This window comes from Pelophylax lessonae (assembly GCF_965119305.1).
Source record: "Pelophylax lessonae genome assembly, chromosome: 4".
Classification (NCBI taxonomy): Eukaryota; Metazoa; Chordata; class Amphibia; order Anura; family Ranidae; genus Pelophylax; species Pelophylax lessonae.
This window is the reverse complement of record NC_138771.1, coordinates 318,072,030-318,093,834: the sequence shown is the minus strand read 5'-3', so window position 1 is coordinate 318,093,834 and position 21,805 is coordinate 318,072,030. Positions and strand designations below refer to the sequence as shown.

Sequence of the window (21,805 nt, the reverse complement as noted above, 5' to 3'; positions counted from 1 at the left end):
TGCTGGACAAGGCAGGGGGTGCCCACTGTCGCCCCTGCTATTTGCCCTGGCGATGGAGCCTCTGGCTAGAGCCATCAGAACAGCGGAGAGTATAAGAGGGTTTAGAAGGGGAAGGGGAAAGAAAAGATTCCGCTCTATGCGGATGATGTCCTTCTTTTTCTAGAAGATGTGAATTGTTTATTGATCGCAGTAATGGATATTGTTAAAAGATTTGGTTGGTTTTCAGGACTCGCCATAAACTGGGAGAAATCTGTTCTTCTCCCAGGTGATAGGTTGGAGCAAGAGCTACCGGAGGAAGTTAGTCATCTACAAGTAGTCAAACGTTTTAAATATCGAGGAATAGTCATAACCAGTGACCCCGGGTTGTGTATATTGGAAAACTTAGAGCCCCTAATAAAAATATTTAGAATAAAATGTGAGACATGGAGTAGCCTTCCTTTATCAGTAATGGGTCGTTGCAGTCTAATCACAATGATATGTGTACACTGCCCCCTTGAGGACTGCTGGATTGTTCACCTTGCGATCCCCCTGGGTTACCGATAGCAACTGGAGCATGCACAATTTAACTCTGTGCTCTCTGGCTCAGTCAGTGAACAGTCTAGGGGATGTAGTTGTTTTTGTGGTTTTATTTAAATTAGGGATGGGAGAAGGGAAGAGTGGGATACTCCAACTTGATCTATTCATAGTAGATGAGGACTCCTGTCTGAAGATGCAGCCAGGCTGCTGATTCACCTTGCCACTTATATGAATTTAGGATTAAGCCTCTATGTAGATGACTTGTTAGAATGAATTATCTTCAGGATACACACCTAGTACCCCCTCTACCTGCTGACACCTGTCCTATGATTATCCTACACTGGTGTGGCCCCCCCTCAGGTCAGGCCCCTAGACCAATGCTGTATCTTGGCCTAGGCCGACAAGGCCCAGGCCTAGGGCAGCATATTGCAGGGGGGGCGGCACGGAAAGAGTCCCCTCCGACTTGTGCTACACTTTTAGCGAAGCACCAGTCTTATGGGGGAGACTGGGCAAGGAGAAAAATCAGTCTGTGCCCACATATGTGGGTGTCCGGCGTTCTGCAACTGTGGGGGGGGGAGCTACTTCTAGTTTTGACGGTCCTACCATCACAGCGGACCTCTCACCTGAGTTCTCAGCTACAGAGAGACAGATGCCATGTCGGGAGGCTGAAATTGTCTGGAGGAGAAAGTCAGCTGATGGGAGCAGGCCAGTAGAGTGAATGGGGAGGAGCTCTCCACTATGTTAGGAGACCCCTTGTCGGGAGAGGTGCAGTGGAAACACGTGAAGGGAGCCAGGCAGGCTTTAAATACCTAGGCTGAAAGGAAAACCACACCAGTTTAGTGGAAATTGCAGGGAAACTACCTAGCTGCTACGGGGCTTCTAATCTGGGTAGTAGGGATGGTGCAGATGCAAGGGAGACTGAGATGGTCAGCTACACTTAGGAGGTAGGTAGTAAGACTTTCCTGCAAACCTTTGGGGAATCACAAACTAATATATACTGTATACTGTATATACTAGAAACCCCTGAGGGCTTTCAAGCTTGTAATGATGCATAGGGCAGAGGAGCTCTTATATATTAAAAGTGGCTTACTATAGATATCAGCTAATGGTAATCAATATAGGAGGTAGGTGTTAATGTTTATACAGTACCTGACTAGATTATATAGCATGGAGTACCCAGGGTAAAAGGAAAGCTACGCTATTTGGATGAAACTTGCATGGCAGACACAAGGGACACTGACATGGTCACCTATACCTGGCAGGTAGGTAGTAGGACTCTCCTGCAATCCTTTGCTTTTGTCAGTTGTACATATTACGAAATCTTAATTTTATTTCTGTTGATTGCTGATGAGTAAAATAAGCAGATGGATTTACTTGTTCCTCCCCCCAATCCTTCCTTTGTTCAATGCCTGGACCACCTACCCTTATCACTGTGCTATATGTTTTGCAGCACCACTGGCATTGTTATATCCTCTTAGTCTTCTTCATAAATTTAGCAGAAATTTGTGAACAAGAATTATAGACAACACTTTTTTTTTTGGATAGAGTAAGGGAGGGTTTTAGGTCCTGTCAGTTAATTTTTTAACATCCCTGTCCCATTGGGGGAGATTTCCCTTCATTTACTGCCCCATAGCCAAACAGGAAGGAAGAGGAAATCTCTGCAATTTAAGGGACTCCATTGCCCCCCCCCCCAAGGCCTTTAAAACTAGTGCCCCCCCCCTGGAAAAATTCAGGGTGGGTCATAAGCAGGAAGAGGTGTGGCCTTGACAGGAAGGGATGGGTCATATTTAAATTAGGGGGTGCACGAGTTTAGTCAGGACTAGGGCAGCACATAATCTAAATACACCACTGCCCTAGACACGATCCCCTGTACTCACTATACTGTTTTTCGAGGGTTTTGTGGCTGTCTCCTCCACTGCTACAGAGGAGGAGGCAGCCGCCACCCTCCCTCCAGGGTCTGCTCACCAGCCAAAGACCCCGCAGCACATGTGCTCCTGAATTTTATACCACACCCCACAATGCACTGAGACAATCAGTCTGTGCCAATCACTGGGGCTGTATCAAAGCCTGTGTACTCATTGGTCATATTTTCTCCACTGTTCAATATGCCTCCCTATTGGACCAGTGTGAAACACTCCCTAGACCAGATGAATCACACACACAGCACTATGAGCAGACCTAACTCACAGATCTTGCTCTCTGGTAGGCAGAAAGCAATATAGATTTGCCTGCTGCTCCTCAGATAGGCAGACAGAGCCAAAAACTATACTCTCTCACTAGCACTTACCTAGGAGGGTGCTGCATATGTTTACCCAACTATTATATATTCTGAATAACTCCCCACTATTGATCCCTGGAGTTTGGTTTAAGAAATTGGGGGGGGGGGTGCTTTTCAGGAAATTGATTTGGAGGAGAAGCAAGCTAGAGTTAGTTTACGAACGCAACTCCCTAAAAAGGGGGGGGGCAGCCATCCCCATCCATGGAGCTACTTCTTGGCAGCCCAGGTACAACAAATGGGGGGGGGGGCTGGGAAGTGGGCAATGATACTACCTGTTATAGCTCACGGGCACTGCTGTCTGATGCCCTCCATAAGTAATTTATGAAAGCATTAGAGGAAAATCCATGGAGGGGGCGAGACAGTGTTAAAGGTAATGGATAAAGACTCTCAGCTATCTAGTAGAAAAAAATGGGAGGATGATTTGGGAAAACTGACAGTATAGTGACTTTAATAGATATATTATCCCTCTCACCAACCCAGAAGCTTACACAATTTAATATACTTCATAGAGCATTCTATACTCCCAAAAAACTATTCTTGTTTGGGGGAAGACCAGATGCATCCTGCCTTAGATGTAAAGCGGTAGTTGGGAATCTGATCCATATGCTATGGAGGTGCCCCAAGTTACATAGATACTGGAAGGAGGTGTTGGATAAAATAAATTCAGTATTTAAAATAAACTTACGATTCGATCCGGTACTATGTATATTGGGGTACATGGAGCAGAGAAGAGGGAATGGGACAAGCTAGGAAAGTTATAACAAGTGAATGGATAAAATCTGAACCACCATATATAACAGATTGGTTGAGAAAAGTTAATAATATAATAATTAGAGAAGAAGAGGCTTAAAAAAATAAAAAGTTTTGAAAAAGTATGGAAAGCATGGATGGAAACTCCTGGCCTGGCACTTGGGATAGCAGATACCTAATTGAAAGAAAATAATAAAGATATGAAGTTAATAAAATTGGTCTTGCTGCCCTTTCAGCTCACATTAAGTGACAGACATTGCATTTCTGCCAATATTAATTATTTTCTGTACTTGCTAAAAATGTTCTTAGCCTGATAAAAAAAAAAAAAAAAGTATTGTAGCCACCACATCTAAGTACTGGTAAGCTGAAATATATTATAACATAACTTTGTTTTTTTGTTTAAGATATGCTTTAAAGCAGTAGTAAACCACACTTTTCTTTTTAAACCCTGCAAGGCAATGGCATAATGTACTAGTATGCATCGCATACTATTCTTACCTTAGAATGAAACCCTCCAGCGGCACGCTGTCACCACTGACAGGACTTCCATTTTCACCCAGTCTTCCCCTCTGGGTTTGCAAACTCTGACTGTCTGATTGGCCATGCCACAATAACATCACTCCCGTGCATGCGTAGGAGTCACGGACAGCAGCATGGAGCTCTGAAGGGACGGCACGGGTATGCTGTCTCCTCAAAGCACATGCGCCGTTGACATCACTGGCTGCATGAGTGTGAATATCTCCTAAACAGTGCAAGTTTAGGAGATTTTCACTATACCTACAGGTAAGCCTTATTAAAGGAAACAATAAATATAATTGAACTAGTCTTGTTCTTGCACACTGAAAAAATGGCATTGGATATTTTTCCCAACCAGGTGGCTGTAGTCTGTCCAGTCTAATTCCATTTTAATTTTAGTGGAGGAAGCTGTTCCCAGACATGACCGAAATGTGATATGGGCTCTTCATTGGGGTTAATGAGTAGTCCTTCTTTTAAGAGTCACTCCCTTTCCTCTACAGCAATAAAATGAAAACAGTCTGGACAAGCATTTGTTTTGTTTTATTGTGTGTGAACAGGGCTGGTTAAGGAATATGTACTATATATGCATTCATTATTGTAGGATGACCGCAATTTCAGAACATGTTAGCGTTTTATATATCAAGTATACCAGGCAACATTGCACATTTAAACTTTAATTTGTTCTTTCCGTCCCTGTGATTTCAGAGTTTTCATCATTGCCCCAGTCCAGTGTAAACATTGCCCTGTTTACATTCAGCTTATTTGCAGTCTGCAGATTAACTGCAGCAAGGAGTGGGAGCAAGGAAGGCATATGGTACAATTAATTGCCCGTTAGTGATTTCAATGCTAGTAGCCATAAATGATTTGTATTCTGCAATGCACTTATTCAATCAATTAAGATCCCAAACTTGAAAAACAGCTTCAGCTAAACCCTGCTTATTCCCCAAATAAATATGATTCCAGAAAAAAAAGCAGAATGCAAATGTAAAGGCATCCTTGGTGTAATCCCTTTTAATGCTGAGATTGTAAATTACCATTTGTAGGATGTTTGGTTGCTCATATCATATACAGACAATATAAAAAATATGACTCCAAGGTTCTGTTCTTGGACCGTTCTTTTTCTCAATCTACACCTTCTCCCTGGGTCAGATGATTGCCTCCCATGGCTTTCAATATCATCTCTACGCTGATGACACCCAAATCTATCTCTCCACTCCTCAGCTCACTCCTTCAGTCTTCTCTTGCATCACCAGCTTACTAACAGACATATCAGCCTGGATGATGCATCACTTCCTAAAACTCAACCTATCCAAAACTGAGCTCATAATATTTCTTCCCCCGCGTTCCTCTTCCCCTAATTTCTCTGTCAACATCAATGGTGCAACTATCAACCCGTCCACCCATGCCAAGGTCCTAGGTATAATCCTGGACTCTGAACCATCCTTTTGGCCCCACATCCAGTCACTGTCCAAAGCTTTCAGCCTCAACCTTTGCAGCATCTTCAAGATACGCCCCTTTCTAACCAATGATAAACAAAGCTTCTAATCCACTCCCTGGTCATCTCTCGTCTCGATTATTGCAACTTCCTTCTCATTGGCTTACCTTTAAAAAGGCTATTCCCCCCCTTCAGTCCATCATGAATGCTGCTTCCAGGCTCATCCACCTTGCAGACCGCTCTGTGTCTGCTATATCTCTTTGCCTATCCCTCCACTCAACCAACAAATTAAATTCAAGTTACTAACCATAACTTACAAAGCCATCCATAACTTGGCACCCAGCTACATCAGTAACCCGGTCTCAAAATACAAACCAACTCGTTCTCTTCGTTCCTCCCAGGACCTCCTGCTCTCTAGCTCCCTTGTAACCTCTTCCCATGCTCACCTTCAGTACTTCTCCCGAGCCTCTCCCATCCTCTGGAATGCTCAACCCCAATCGGTCCGACTATCTCCTGCTTTGTCCACTTCCAGAGGATCCCTGAAAACATATCTCTTCAGAGAAACCTATCTGGCAACCACCTAACAACTGTACTTTTATTTTCTCCATCAGCCCATCCCCCACAGTTATTACCTCTTGTATCTCTTGATCCTCCCTCTTAGATTGTAAGCTCTAACGAGCAGGGCCCTCTGATTCCTACTGTATTAAAGTGTATTGTACTTGTACTGTCTACCCTCAAGTTGTAAAGCACTGCGTAAACTGTCAGCGCTATATAAATCCTATATAATAATAATGACTCAGTATTTATGTCAAGCTCACTTTAGAATCCAGTCGCATTGTGTCCATAGTTTTGTTTCCAAAATAGCACCAACATATTGTCACTGTATAAAGTATTTTTTCATACTTTTTTTGACAAATTTTTAAAGTGTATACATGTTCTGCAGCAATGTGCACGGCACGAGGGTCCAGAGAGATTTACAATCTAATATTCCAACTAAAAAGATAACCACACACAGTCAAAGTCTGTTTTGGTTAACTTTAACCACTTTAAGTCCGGAAGGATTTGCCCACTTAATGACCAGGCCCTATTTTGCGATTCGGCACTGCGTTACTTTAATAAACAATTGCGCGGTCGTGCGATGCTGTACCCAAATATTGACGTCCTTTTTTCCCACAAATAGAGCTTTCTTTTGGTGGTATTTGATCACATGTGCGATTTTTATTTTTTGCGCTATAAACAAAGAAAGAGCAAGAATTTTGAAAAAAAAAAACAATATTTTTCACATTCTGCTATATGACATTCTCAAACAAAAAATTAAAAAATCAAAATGTTTTAACATATTAGGCCAATTTGTTTTCTGCTACATATTTTTGGTAAAAAGAAAATCACAATAAGCGTATTTTGATTGGTTTGCGCAAAAGTTATTGCGTCTACTAACTATGGGAAAGATTTATGTCATTTTTTATGTTTTTTTTACTAGCATTGGCAGCGATCTGCGATTTTTTGGGAGACTGCGACATTGCGGCGGACAGATCGGACCCCTAACTGACATTTTTGCTACTTTTGGGGGTACCAGTGACATTACTACAGTAATCAGTGCTAAAAATATGCACTGTTACTGTAATAATGACACTGGCAGGGAAGGGGTTAACAGTATAGGTGATCAAGGGGTTAAATGTGACCCTAGGGGAGTGATTCTAACTGTATGAGGGTTGGGCTTCTGAAATGATCACAGAGGCATGTGATCCTATATAGCAGGATCACATGAGCTCTGTGATCATGCCAGGGAGAAGGATGGTCGGCTGTGTTTACAACAGCCGACCGTCCTTCTCTCTCAGCGGGGAGCGATCGCGGGTGTCAGTCGGAAATTGGAGCCGCCTGACACTCGCATTGGCTTCCCCGCTGACAATCGGGGCGAGAGCGTGCCGTCGGCAGCATGCGCTCGCCCCCTAGCTCCTCCCAGGCGAGCAACTTAGATCTACGTCGTTTGGCCTGTACGAGCCAGCCTGCCACAGTAAATATACAGGAGGCGGTCGACAACTGGTTAAATAACCTTCAAGTGTTTTTTAGGCTTTGGGTGTAAATTGGGGCACACAAAGAAAACACACATAAACCTGCAGAGAAAATACAAACTCAATTCATAAACAGAAATGCAACAAGCTGTTTTTTAATCTAGCATTGATAGTAGTATGTGGCTATACATGTGTGGTAGAAACATTAGAGTATCAGTTTCCAGGACTTACTTGAAGGGTCTATTTATTCTGTAGAGTGCTTGAAAAATAATTAAATATCATTTAAATAGAAATGGAACTGCTAGATGAAGCTGAAAACAAAGTTCTGCAATATACCAGCTGACCACTAGGTGTCACTTTTAGGTTATGTTTAGCTGTAGTTATTGGCATATTACATCATTATACACCACACCTATTGTGAGTCTGATATTTTCCTAAAACAGCACAACATTAAATATTTATATGGAAGAAACAGAGCTGTTCAGATTTGTATACGGTATCCAGGGAGCAAATTCCTGCCAGTTAGACGGATTTATGTAAGGGAAATCTCTAGGTAGAAATTGGGCTGTACGGACCTGTATGACATAACCAGTGAGAAGAATAATATATCTATATTATATGTTTTATATGATTTGAAATTTTAAAACTTTGCTATATAAAGTATATATGTTAATCAAAAATACTCAATTCATTTTATCTAGTTACTTACAAAGGGATTGCGATGCTTTCAAGCAAGTTAAGCAAATAGTTAAAAATCTGTACAAACCAAGTATAGCAAGCTGCCAACACCGCAGAATAAAACCAAGTCTTGTTAATAGACCATGTGTACATAGAAGGTCACGGCAATTAATAAATTCAAGTTATTCAGAGTCTAGGAAAGGTGGAGATGTTCCAAAGTCTTGTTACTTCTGCTTTAAAATTTGTCCCTGGATACTAGTTATCGTTAAATGCTTGTGTCGAGTGTTATTGGTATATGAGTGGAAAAAGTATGTCATTACTTTTGAATAGCAATACATTGATATTTCATATTCACGCACTGAATACCGCAGCCAGTTAGATTTTGGGGACTACAAACATGAATTAACCTCCTCCTCTTTAGATGTTGATTTTATGCTGAGTTGCAAGCAGAAAACAAAGAACATTTTGAAAATATTATTTGCCTGGCTGTCTCTGGGTTCAATACTTTTTAAATCAATGACTCGGAACAATCATGTAGCAGAGTCAGAGGACCTGATCTACATATTTTTGGGGGCCAGTGACTCAAACTGTGGAAGCCATTTCATTAGAATGACAACCAGTAATCTTGCAATTTCATAAGCAAAAGTGGAAGTCTATATGCAGTATTCACTCAGCTCAGGTTTAATTCAAATAAAGCGCAGAAGAACACGTGGTCACAAGTGAAAACATTCATATACAGTATGACTGCTTTATGCTTGAAGTGATCCTGTCATTCTTTTCATTAGCTGTTACTTTTTTAATATACACAATATTACCAAAAATGTACTCACACACTTTAATGGAATCCCAGTCTTAGTCTGTAGGGTTCAATATTGATTTGGCCCACACTTTGCAGCTATAACAGCTTCAACTCTTCTGGGAAGGCTGTCCACAAGGTTTAGGAGTGTGTTTATGAGAATGTTTGACCATTCTTCCAGAAGCACATTTGTGAGGTCAAGCACTAATGTGGATGAGAAGGCCTGGCTCGAAGTCTCTTCTCAAATTTATCCCAAAGGTATTTTGTCCGTTTGAGGTCAGGACTCTGTTCAGGACAGTCAAGTTCTCCACCCTAAACTCGCTCATCCATGTCTTTATGGACCTTGCTTTGTGCACTGGTCCAAATAATTTGGTGGAGGGGGGATTATGGTGTGGGGTTGTTTTTCAGGGGTTGGGCTTGGCCCCTTAGTTCCAGTGAAGGGAACTCTTAAGGCTTCAGCAATGCAAAACATTTTGCACAACTTTATGCTCCCAACCTTGTGGGAACAGTTTGGGGATGGCTGCTTTCTGTTCCAACGTGACTGCGCACCAGTGCACGAAGCAAGGTCTATAAAGACATAGATGAGCGAATTTGGGGTGGAGGAACGTGACTGGCCTACACAGAGTCCTGACCTCAACCCGATCGAAAACCTTTGGGATGAATTAGAGCGGAGACTGCGAGCCAGGACTTCTCTCCAACATCAGTGCCTGACCTCACAAATGCGCTTCTGGAAGAATGGTCAAACGTTCCCATAGACACACTCCTAAACCTTGTGGACAACCTTCCCGGAAAAGTTGAAGTTGTTATATATGCAAAGGGTGGGCCAACTCAATATTGAACCCAAAGGATTAAGTCTGGGATGCCATTAAAGTTCATCTACATTTAAAGGCAAGCATCCCAATACTTTTAGTAGTATAGTATATCTAATACATGTTTATTATGCGTCTAAAACATTAATACATATTATATAAATGTGTAGTTTTGGTAATAGAGTGTATTTAAATCCATTATTTTGAATACATATGGATAATATTGAAAGATGTGTTATTAGAACATCTAATATATTTTATTGCTATTCTGTCTGTATTATTCCTGGCCAACATTGTCACCAAGACAAAAAGTGGGTGGAATTTAAAATGTTTGATTTGTCACAGGAACAGGAGGTAATGAGGGAATCTTGCAATAAAAAAGCCTGTTCTGGTAACAAAACAAGAATATCCTATTGCTTTGCACAGATCTGTTATTTATTCTTGCTGTGTATCTGAGAAAGCAAGCACATTTAAATGTTCCCCAATGGGACTGAAACAGCAGACAAAATACTGTCAGGAGTCTTACCAATTCCATTCTCTATCCAAAACTAATCAAGGTTGGGTTTTACATACATTTTAAAGTACATTTCAGTATATATTTTCCATTTAATGCCCCCATAGCCATTATTTAAGTATGTGATTAATACGCCCCGCTGTCCAGCTATAAGTTACTGGTATTATATATATTGTCTATAATTTATCTTTTTTCAGAAAGCGCTGGCCCTGGATCAGGACTGCGCGGTGCTATCTGACCAGGAGGTGAGGTTGGAGAACAGGATCAGTTTTGAGTGAGTTCTGTTTCCTTTCTTGTTCATTCTGAAAATGTTAGCAGTGAGTCCTTCATAATGCAACGTCCTTACTATAGTCTTACCCAGGGATCCTCAAGCTACGGCCCTCCAGCTGTTGCAGAACTACACGTCCCATGAGGCATTGTAAGACTCTGATATTCACAGACATGATGGGAATTGTAGTTCCTGAACAACTGGAGGGCAATAGTTTGAAGACCCCTGGTTTTACCAAAAGATATAGGGCGGTCTGGGAAGACCTTTATTACTCTACTAGTATTTTTTTGGTCCATGGAAAAGATTCAATGTAAAGACTAGGGATGATAGAACGGTTCGGTTTGCTGAAAAAGTTCGGAATTCGGCAACCAGAACCGACCAAAATGCAATGGGACAGGAACTGGGCTTTAAAAGCCGGTGATTGGACCAGAACCATCAGTAAAAGCCAATTGAGGGGGCAGGAGGATGCTAGGAATGTGATTGGAGTGACTAGGGGGTCCAGAGGCCAATCAGTAGTGAATACGCCCCCCAGTATATAAGATAGCCCCGCCAAATCGCTAGCATTGTAATACAGGGATGTGGAAGAGAGTGGAAGCATTAGTGTTACTCCTGCTGCAAAAGTGTCATTTAGCAATTATTAGTGTGAGGAAAGGGATATCTAGTGTAGTTAGGGTACTATTTTCCACTATAGTTAGATTCAAAAATCGAGTTTCTGTAGGGAAAGTGTTAAGTGTCAGGTTGACCGTAGTGTAGTGTAGGGTGAACTGACTCTGACTGCTATGGCAGGGTGACCAAACCCTTCCATGTCAGGGTGACCGCCATAGAAAGCCATAGAAAAAATATTGTTTCTATTAGAATTGCAATAGAACAGGATGGTGGCTTTGCCCCTGTGTTGTTGCAGGCGGTTTTTTTGGGCGTCTTTGGAGGCAGGCATAACATCTGAACTTCTGTATAGGGGTATATATACACACACCCTTATATGTATTTATACACATACACACATATAGGTGTTATAGGAGCGAAGTCCTATGCCTGTTAATTATTTCATTAGTGCTGGCATAGTGTTCTGCTACTTTTACACCTATATATGTGTATGTGTATATATACATACATGTGTGTGTGTGTATATACCCCTACACAGAAGTTCAGAAGTTATGCCTGCCTCCAAAGACGCCCAAAAAATGCCCAAAAAAAGGCCTGCTACAAAAACGCCCAGGTGTGTTGTTGGAGGCGTTTTTTTTTGGGCATTTTTTGGGCGTCTTTGGAGGCAGGCATAACATCTGAACTTCTGTATAGGGGTATATATACAAACACACTTATATGTATTTATACACATACACACATATAGGTGTGATAGGAGCGAAGTCCTATGCCTGTTAATTATTTAATTAGCGCTGGCATAGGGTTCTGCTACTTTCACACCTATATATGTGTAGGTGTATATATACATACATGTGTGTGTGTATATATACCCCTACACAGAAGTTCTGATGTCATGCCTGCCTCCAAACACATCCACAAAAAAGCCCAATAAAACGCCTGCAACAAAAAGCCGGGTGTCACAGGGGCGAAGCCACCATCCTGTTCTATTGCAATTCTAATCAAAACAAACTTTTTTTTTTCTGGTTCTGGACATGCTACAGAGCTAAAACTTCACAGGTACTCTTTTTAGACCCCCCCAGACACTAAACCCAAAGAAATCTCATTTTTTTTCAATAATTTTTTCAATAATTGTCTCTCTATCAAAAAATGACAATTTTGTGTGATTAATAGTCCCTGGGGTATGTCCCAGAACCCTAGGCACTTTTTAGGGGCATTTATTGGGTTTTAGGGCTTCAAAATGGTGTTTTTTGATTACCAAAGTTCGGGTCCCATTGATTTCAATGGGGTTCTGAAATCCGGGCCGAACTTTCGGGAAGTTCGGGTGTTCTGGTCGAACCGAACTTTTCAAAAGTTCGATCATCCCTAGACCAGCAGAACACAGGAAGCTAAAGGTAGAATCTGTAAAGTTGTAGTGCTAATCATAGTTGCTCTGATAATATCCTATATTATTCAAAAGATGTCAAAAGAGTTACAACAAACAACTGAAACATATTATGTTTTGTATTAAAATGTTTTTTATTTAATTCTTGCCATTATTTTTAGGTTAAAAATTGAATCCCTAAATAAAAATTTGCGCATCGTGGCCAAGCCCTCAAAGACATTACACGAGGCTTTACAGTCAATTTTGAAGAAATATGGATTGAATAACCAAGATTTTGTACTAAAAAAGGTAAAATTAAGAAACCTAATGAGTTCTACATTGCAGAAGCTTGTATAATAAAATATGTTGTAGAACTATTCATATTACATTCAGCAGCGGCGTCACTAAGGTTGGTGTCATCTGGTGCAGTAAAACATGGTGTCACCCCCCCCACCATGTTTTTCTGCACCAGTGCAGCTCCTCCCCCCCCCCCCCCCACCTTGCCAGTGACAGCATGCATGAGCAGGACAAAGCAGTAGACACTTGAAAGGGTAGCACATCAGGCTCTCTCCTGTCTAGCCTGCCAAAGTGCATTTGATGGTGTCACCCAGGGCTCAACCACTCCCCCACCACAACCCCCCCCCCCTCACAGGGGGGAACACACCGCTTGAAAGGGTAAGTGCGGCTGACTTGCGTGATAGGTAAAGGGTGCAGGACTCAATAGTGCACTATGTACAGGGGCAGGACTCAGGGTGGTGCTACATACAGGGTGCAAGACTCAGGATTGTGCTACGTACAGGGTGCAGGACACAGGAGTGCGCTATGTACAGGGTACAGGACTCAGGAGTGCGCTATGGACAAGGTACAGGACTCAGGAGTGCTCTATTTACAGGGTGCAGGACCAAGGATTGCGCTACGTACAGGGTGCAGGACTCAGGAGTGCACTAAGTACAGGATTCAGGACTCAGAATTTCACTTTACACAGAGTGAAGGATTCAGGAGTGCGCTATGTACAGGAAGCAGGACATTTGATTCTTCTAAATACTGGGTGCAGGACTCTGGAGTGCGCTACATACAGGGGGCAGGGTACAGAAATGCGCTGTATACAGGGTGCAAGGCTCAGGAGGGCGTTATGTACAGGGTACAGAGTTAAAAAGTTCACTGTGTAAAGGGGGCAGGGTTCAGAAGTTCGCAAAGTACAGGGTGCAAAGCTCAAGAGTTCTCTATGAAAGTGCAAAGTTAAGTACTGCATGCTTCACAGACCAGACAATAGGACAGAGGGGCTGTTGCCAAAAAGCAGCTAAAACTTACAGAGGGTGTGCAGTCTGGACTTTAGAAGGAGCTGCCACCATGACAATAGAGTGGTCATACACATTGCCCGCCCCCTCCCTCTCTCCTAGAGATATTGCTGTGCAGTGGACATCTTTCCCGATCTCTTACTCCAATTAGCCGACGCTGCTGCTGGTCAGTCCTGTGATCACTTTAATTGGTCAGGAGAGATGGGGAAGACAGTGTCTGCAGCGCTGCCCATCTGGGGCACTGTGAAACAGAGCGGCTTTGCGTGCTGTGTGTTGGGGGTTAATATGACACTGAGCCACCTCAGCAGTGGTCAGTCATAGGTGCAGCTCCAGGACTCCGATTTGTCTCAGACAACTCCATTTGTGCAGTGTGGCTCAGCCCCACACACACTGCACAGATGAATGATGCACCGTGGGTGTCACCCGGGCCCAGGCTGCACCCCCATAGCAACACCACTGAAATTCAGTGCTGGCAACTGTCTATAATACCCTACTGCTACAAATTTTCTAAATCCAACTGATAATTCTTTAGGGCAGATGTAAACCTAGTGAACACAGAATGCTAATGCTATGATAGGTAAAACTCACCATCACGCTGCCTATCTTAAAATTATGCTCCTGCTCCTGTGTCCCTACTGGCAATATTTTATGCTCCTGGTGTTTTAATAGTCACCTTTTCTAAAAAGTTTAGACCAGTCATGTGATGCCGCAGGGTCCTCTTCATCTTTGCCTCTTCTTCAGACTAGGAGGTCCTCACTGATGTAGAAAGTGATGCTGATATAATGACATCAGCATCACTCTCTTCAAAAGAACACTTTGAATGAAGATGTGGTGACATCCTCTCAGGGCCTTGACACCTTGCATTCACAAGTTGCACTTGATCTTCCAGATGGAGTGACTTAGACTGTCATTCATCCTGTAGAGACTGAGAATGTCCTGTGTTGAGTAAGGGGTACTGTAGGTGACAGACCTGTATTAAAGGTGAGTGCTGCAGTCTGATCTGCATCTGGAGGACCTATTTTAGAACTATATTGGATTTCAAGGGATATAAAAGGCCTATAGATTTAAAAAAAAAAATAAACATGTCATACTTACCTGCTCTATGTAATAGTTTTTCACAGAGCAGCCCCGATTCTCCTATTCTTGGGTCCCCTGCTGGTGCTCCTGGCTCCTCCCGACTTCTTGAATGCCCCCATAGTAAGCCATTTGCTATGGGGACACTCGTGTATGCTCACTCCCAAGCTGCTTCTGTGTGTCCATAAGACGCAAAGACTGCAGCTCAGCCCCCCACCCTGCTCCCTCCTCACATGCTGTGATTGATAGCAGCAGGAACCAATGACTGCTGCTGTTGTGTCTCAGGCGATGAGGAGGGAGAGACCTGGGAGAGCAGTTGCTCTTGTGCACATCGATGGATCGAGATCAGGCTTGGGTAAGTATTAGGGGGTCTGAGGTGGAGCTCTACATAGAAGGTTGTTTACCTTCAAGCATAGAGCGCCTGAAGGTAAAAAAAACCCTTCAGCCTTTACAACCACTTTAAGGTGTATGCGCAAAGAGAAATGGATTCGATAAATCTGATGCCAGCTTTCAGAATTTAGGTTAGCCAGAATAATGAGAATTGATCTGTGTTTTCTCCCTCCTGGATTATCGCAGGCTATTTCCTCGCCCCTTGCTGTCATATACAAAATTCATGCAACTTCCATGAACAGTTAAAGGGAAAGTACAAAGTGTAAATTCCACATTTTGTTTTACAATGTCTCCGATCAGCCAACTGAAATTCCTCATAGATGTTTTTAATCATGACACTAAGGAGGGATGAAGAACCTGAAATTGCAAAACAGTTGTTGAGAGTTCCAGACAGAGAAATGGAGGAATGAAGGTACAAGGGTGTATACACTAAATTCCCTCTAACTCTCTGCTCCACCGATCCCCTCTTGCAGAATTTGCATTAGGTTGCCCTTTAATAAAAACACAGCATGGGGATGGATGATTAGTCATATTAGACAAAACATGATTGTACATTCTGTTTCTAGACTAGTACGTTGTTGGGCAGTGAACAGGGAACTAAAGATCTGTAATCACAGTATTTTCTTAATTTCCCTTTCCACTGCCAGTCACCTAGGAAGATCTGTTATGGCACGAACATATTATGCAATAGGAAATGTAACCAACCACACGTCATACATTAATCGGTGCTTTCATCTGAAATGAGCGTGGGTTTCATTATCTTGTCAGATCAGTTTTGTTCTGCAGAAGGTCATTTGGCATCTTATCTTAGATAACTCTGCACTGAAGTTCTTAAAAATAATTCCTTATTCTAAGTTAATTCCTTTTGACTGAGCTCACCTCATCAAAATAGCAATCATATTCTGCAAAGGTGCATGTTGGCAGTGTCAAACAGTTTTAATGAACATATTTACATAAATATATCAGTCATGAAAGACAAAATGGATTGAGTGAGTAGATATCATAGACTTGTCTAGAAGTTCAATGATCAACTATACAGTAAACACAAAAATTAGCATGTTTAGTATAGTGACATATCTGCTATTTCAGGCTAAGGAGAAGATGATCATAGTATCTCTTCCTAGGATTATTGGCTATGATCTTTGTCAGATATGTTCAGTTACAAGAGACAGAGGAAAATGTTTCAGTTATGTATCACTCTGTTGTTAACAGATTGTTTATATATGTTCATATAGTCTATGTTTGAGGGTCATTGGTTCATTATTGAAATTATCAATGTGATCTATCAAGCCTTGTAATGACAGTAGTTCTTTACCCTGTTATAACACCCTTTCTCCACAAAAGAATAAGAAAGCAATAAGCGGCAATATACAAACCCCCATTTATTTTGATATTTATTTTTACTGAAAATGTTGAGCATTCAGTCCATCTATTTTCTAGCACTGGTGGTTTTCAGTGCGGTGCTCCTAAGAACACGTAGAATGTACTGTATGTGTAACACTGGGGATTGTTACTGAGATGCAGAACTCCATTTGTCCACAAGATGGCATTGTCCACTACTTTACCTAACCATAATTTGAACAGTCTAGGAGTTGTAGTCTCGAAGGAGGGCAGTCTAGGAGTTGTAGTCTCGAAGGAGGACTTTATACACAGATGAACTGGGGCCACCACTACAAGACCCATAAGCACCAGGAAGGGGGCGGGATGATATAAAAACAAAATCTCGGGAAGCAGCTGGGCACTTGGAGAGAAGCGGGCAAATTGGAAATGTTTGTGTTAGCTGTGCTGTGCTGAACTAGGTAAGGCTGGACTGCATCCTTTCGGGCTGTACCAGAGCTAAGGGGCAGACTGCTGTGCTGAGCGCTGAGCTGTGGAGGTAATCTAAGGTGGAGCACTCATCATCCAGAGTCGCTCATCAGGCCGCAATCATCTTGACCGCCGTCACTGTATCGCTGTTTAAAGGGGCCCCCAACCAGACAGACAACTCACTGTCACATATGGCCTGCCACAGAGGGATCTGGTGAGTGGGTCCCTGACCCACAAAACAACCAAATGGAACAGTTAACCTCTGTTTTCAACTCAAGCCCAAGGAAGGGCCATTATCCTCCACTGACACTTCTCCCATTAGAGGTTTGCTGTCATTTTCATCTGGGAGCAGTTGCTATTAACACCAAAGACAGAGCACTAAAGCTGCCATTACCCCAGACTGCTGACTTTGATTAGTCCTTATGTACCGCCACGTGTTGCATAATACCCTAGGGCTGTCTCCTCCTAGTCCTCCCTCCATATTGCTCTTCCCTTTTCTATAAATGTGTTTATCCTCACCTAGCCACATTAAAGGAGCATACCCACCTACCGAGTGTAACCCTTTATTCAACTGCTTTTGAATGTTACCCTTAGAAACATCATACTGCTTTTGCGTGCCAAAGTTAAAGGGCCCCAACTGTGCCGGCAGAAGCTAACTTCAAAACTGTTTAGATCTTGTTACAAACCTGGGGGCATAACTGGGTTGCTGGTAGTGTATTAAACTTGCAGACCTAAGCCTGAGAGCCCTCAAGTCAACTAGCCTGTTGTACCTATTGTTAGCCCTCCACACCTTGGGTGTAATCTCTTAGTGAGAGAGCTCTTGGTACTGCAGTACACACTGCGTACAAACGTACCTTGGTTTATTGCATGGTATTTGTATTGCACTAATTTCCATACGTGGGCACTGAACTACCGATCTGTTGTGTTACCTTTTTATTTTGGTCTGCCAATACAATCTACTTATATTTTAAAGGTCAATTTGTGCCATCTTTGCATGACTTCTGGGAGTTCCTAGCCAAAGTATTCTAGTGGTGTCAGTGGGAGTGAGATTCCACCTAGGGCCAGAGAAAGAACAGAGGACCCAATATTACCAGCGGCTTCTGTGGGGGTACTGCTACATATGTTATGTATGGGACATTCATTTAAGCCCCCTTCACACTGAGCACATGCTCAGCCTCCCCTCAATGCACATATTTGCATGCTTTTTTGGGGGACACATTGGGTAGCACGCCAAAGAAACTCCTGCATATGTTCGGGCATAAAGCTTTATGTGTTTTTACTGTGCGTTTGGGGTGCCATTAAGAATTAATTGCACCGCAAGTGGCAATCACATTTTTTATGCGTTTTTTGCATGTGCCAGGAACACATGTACAAATGCGCAGATGTGAATGAAGCCTTAACATGTAAACTCATCTTTTTGCAAAAAATGAAAAGGTGAATTAACTAGGGATAGACCGATTATCGGTAAGGCCGATATGCACTTTCCCTGATATATCGGTATCGGCCCCGGAACTGGCCGATATTGTCAATATTTTTGTAACGTCATTCTGCCTTCTTAGGCTGCCTCCCTCGCCTTGGACAGCCTCATCTGGAGTCAGGACTAGTCTCGCGGGAGTGTATCACAGCCATACACCCACCCACAGCAGCCCGGTGCCAGCCAGCCACCCACATCCACAGGCCCTGTACAAGCCAGCCAGCCACAGGCACTGTACCAGCGAGCCAGCCAGCCACCCACAGGCCCTGTACCAGCCAGCCACAGGCACTGTACCAGCTAGCTGCCCACAGGCCCTTTACCAGCCAGCCACCCACAGCCCCTGTGCCAGCCACCCACCTACCACAGGGTGCCAGCCAGCCAGCCACCCACCACAGGGTGCCAGCCAGCCAGCCACCCACCACAGGGTGCCAGCCAGCCAGCCACCCACCACAGGGTACCAGCCAGCCATCCACCACAGGGTGCCAGAAAGCCAGCTTTCCACCACAGGGTGCCAGACAGCCAGCCACCCACCACAGGGTGCCAGCCAGCCATCCACCACAGGGTGCCAGAAAGTCAGCCACCCACCACAGGGTGCCAGACAGCCAGCCACCCACCACAGGGTGCCAGACAGCCACCCGCCACAGGGTGCCAGACAGCCACCCGCCACAGGGTGCCAGCCAGCCAGCCAGCCATTAAGCATTAAAAAAATTAACATGTTCAGTACCAGATTTGTGTCAAAAATTGTGTACAAAATATCGGCCCATATCGGCTGATACCGATACATTGTGACCAAAATATTGGTATCAGTATCGGCCCTGAAAAAACATATCGGTCTATCCCTAGAATTAACACTGTAACGCTGAGCGCTCCGGTCCCTGCTCCTGGACCGGAGCACTCGCGGCGTTCGTCCCAGATCCACTCACCTGTGCCCGCTCTGGCTCTCTCCTCCGCTCCCGGCTCACGTGGTTCCCGGCGTGCGCGTCCCTGCACCATAGGGCGCGCGCGCCGGCTGTTTGAAATTTAAAGGACCAGTGCACCAGTAATTGGTGCCTGGCCCAAACCTCCCTTCCTGTTTCCTGTTTCATATATATATATGTGACCTGCCCCTTCCTGCCCTTGCCGGATCTTTGTTGCCTTATTGCCTAGTGTTGTTGGTGTATCCCTCGCCTGTTGCCGAACCCTTTGCTAATGACTACCACCTTTGAACCTGTGCTGCCTGCCCTGACCTTTGCTACGTCTGGCTATGCCTCTGCCTGTTCCTTTTGGACTACACCTATCTCAGCAGTCAGTGAGGTTGAGGCGCTACTGGAGGACACGACCTGGTAGTTACCGCCGCAGCAAGTCCATCCCGCCGTGCGGCGGGCTCTGTTAAAAACCAGTAACTACTTAGAACCGATCTTCTGGTACGGTCCATGCCATTCCCTCACTGACACAGCGGATCCACTCCCTGCTCCGCTCCTGCTACCAGTCCGGACCCTGACAGTAAGATCCGGCCATGGATCCCGCTGAGGTGCCTCTGCCTAGTATCGCGGACCTCACTACAGTTGTGGCCCAGCAGTCGCAGCAGATCGCCCAGCAAGGTCAACAGCTGGCACAGTTGACCGCCATGCTGCAGCAGCTTCTTCCAGCACAGCAGCAGCCGCTTCCTCCGTCTGCACCTGCTTCACCACAGCAGCCTGTGGCCGCCGCCACTTCTAGAGTCCGTCTGTCCATGCCGGCCAAGTACGACGGTGATCCCAAGTTGTGCCACGGATTCCTATCCCAATGCTCCCTTCACCTGGAGATGTCGGCTGACCAGTTCCCCTCGGAGCGAGCCAAGGTGGCTTTTGTCGTTAGCCTGCTTTCGGGGAAGGCCCTGGCCTGGGCTACACCGCTTTGGGACCGCAACGATCCTGCCACGGCAAGTGTCCAGAGTTTCTTTCAGGAATTCCGGAGTGTCTTTGAGGAGCCAGCCCGGGCTGCCTCAGCAGAGACTGCGTTATTGAACTTGTCCCAGGGGAGTTCCTCTGTCGGAGACTATGCTATCCGTTTCCGCACCCTTGCTTCGGAACTCTCCTGGAATAACGAGGAGCTCTGTGCTACCTTTAAGAAAGGCTTGTCCAGCGCCATAAAGGACGTCCTGGCCGCACGAGAAGTCCCTACGAACCTGAGTGACCTCATCCATTTGGCCACCAGGATTGACTGGCGTTTTGCAGAGCGACGAGAGGAACTGCTACAGGAAAAGGGAAGTGCTCGTCCCAGACGCTTTCCTCGTCTGGCTCCTATCTTCCAGCATCCACCGCAACCCTCTTCTGGGCCTCCCGCCGAGGAAGCCATGCAAGTGGATCGGTCCCGCCTGACCACGCAAGAAAGGAACCGCCGTAGAAACGAGAACCTCTGTTTGTACTGTGCCAGTACTGAGCACTTTCTAAAGGACTGTCCTCTCCGTCCACCGCGTCAGGGTAAACGCCCGCACCGAGTCAAAGTGGGAGAGGCGTTGCTAGGTGTGAATACCTCCTCTCCACGCATTACTGTACCCGTGTGGATTTCCGTGTCCGCCAAGATCTCCTTTGCTGCCTCTGCCTTTCTGGATTCTGGTTCAGCCGGTAACTTTATTGACGCCTCGCTGGTGAACAAGTTCAACATCCCTGTGGTTCGTTTGCTGAAGTCCATCTTCATCTCCACAGTCAATGGAGAGAGACTCGACGGCATGGTGCAGTTCCGTACAGAACCCCTCCAGATGGACATCGGAGTTCTGCATTCCGAGCGATTGGAGTTTTTTGTGTTACCCCATTGCACCTCAGAACTCCTCTTGGGTCTGCCCTGGCTCCAGCGCCATTGTCCCGTTCTGGATTGGACCTCCGGAGAGGTTCGAAGCTGGGGTCTCCACATAGGCCATATGACTGCCCCATTGACTTGCAACCTGGCACTACGCCGCCTAGGGGAAGAATCTATCCTCTTTCTCCCCCAGAAACTCTAGCCATGTCAGAGTATATCCAAGAGAACCTGCAGAAAGGGTTTATGCCGGAGCAGGATTCTTCTTTGTTGCTAAGAAGGACGGCACCCTTCGGCCTTGCATAGACTTTCGGGGTCTCAACAGCATTACTGTAAAGAACCGTTACCCTCTTCCCCTGATTACGGAACTCTTTGACCGGTTACAAGGCGCCAAGTACTTCACCAAGTTGGATCTCAGAGGGGCCTATAACCTTATTCGCATCCGAGAGGGTGATGAGTGGAAGACGGCTTTTA

General features: G+C 44.5%; 1 protein-coding gene across 2 annotated transcripts in view; it reads left to right on the top strand.

Annotated features, from left to right (window-relative positions):
• Positions 1 to 21,805, top strand: part of RGS14 (regulator of G protein signaling 14) — a 157,903-nt gene that overhangs the window by 111,000 nt on the left and 25,098 nt on the right. For both annotated transcript variants that reach the window (XM_082256210.1, XM_082256211.1), the window contains 2 exons: positions 10,502 to 10,578; positions 12,718 to 12,844. In XM_082256210.1, coding sequence (XP_082112336.1) covers positions 10,502 to 10,578; positions 12,718 to 12,844 — 204 coding nt within the window. The remainder of the gene's footprint in view (positions 1 to 10,501; positions 10,579 to 12,717; positions 12,845 to 21,805) is intronic.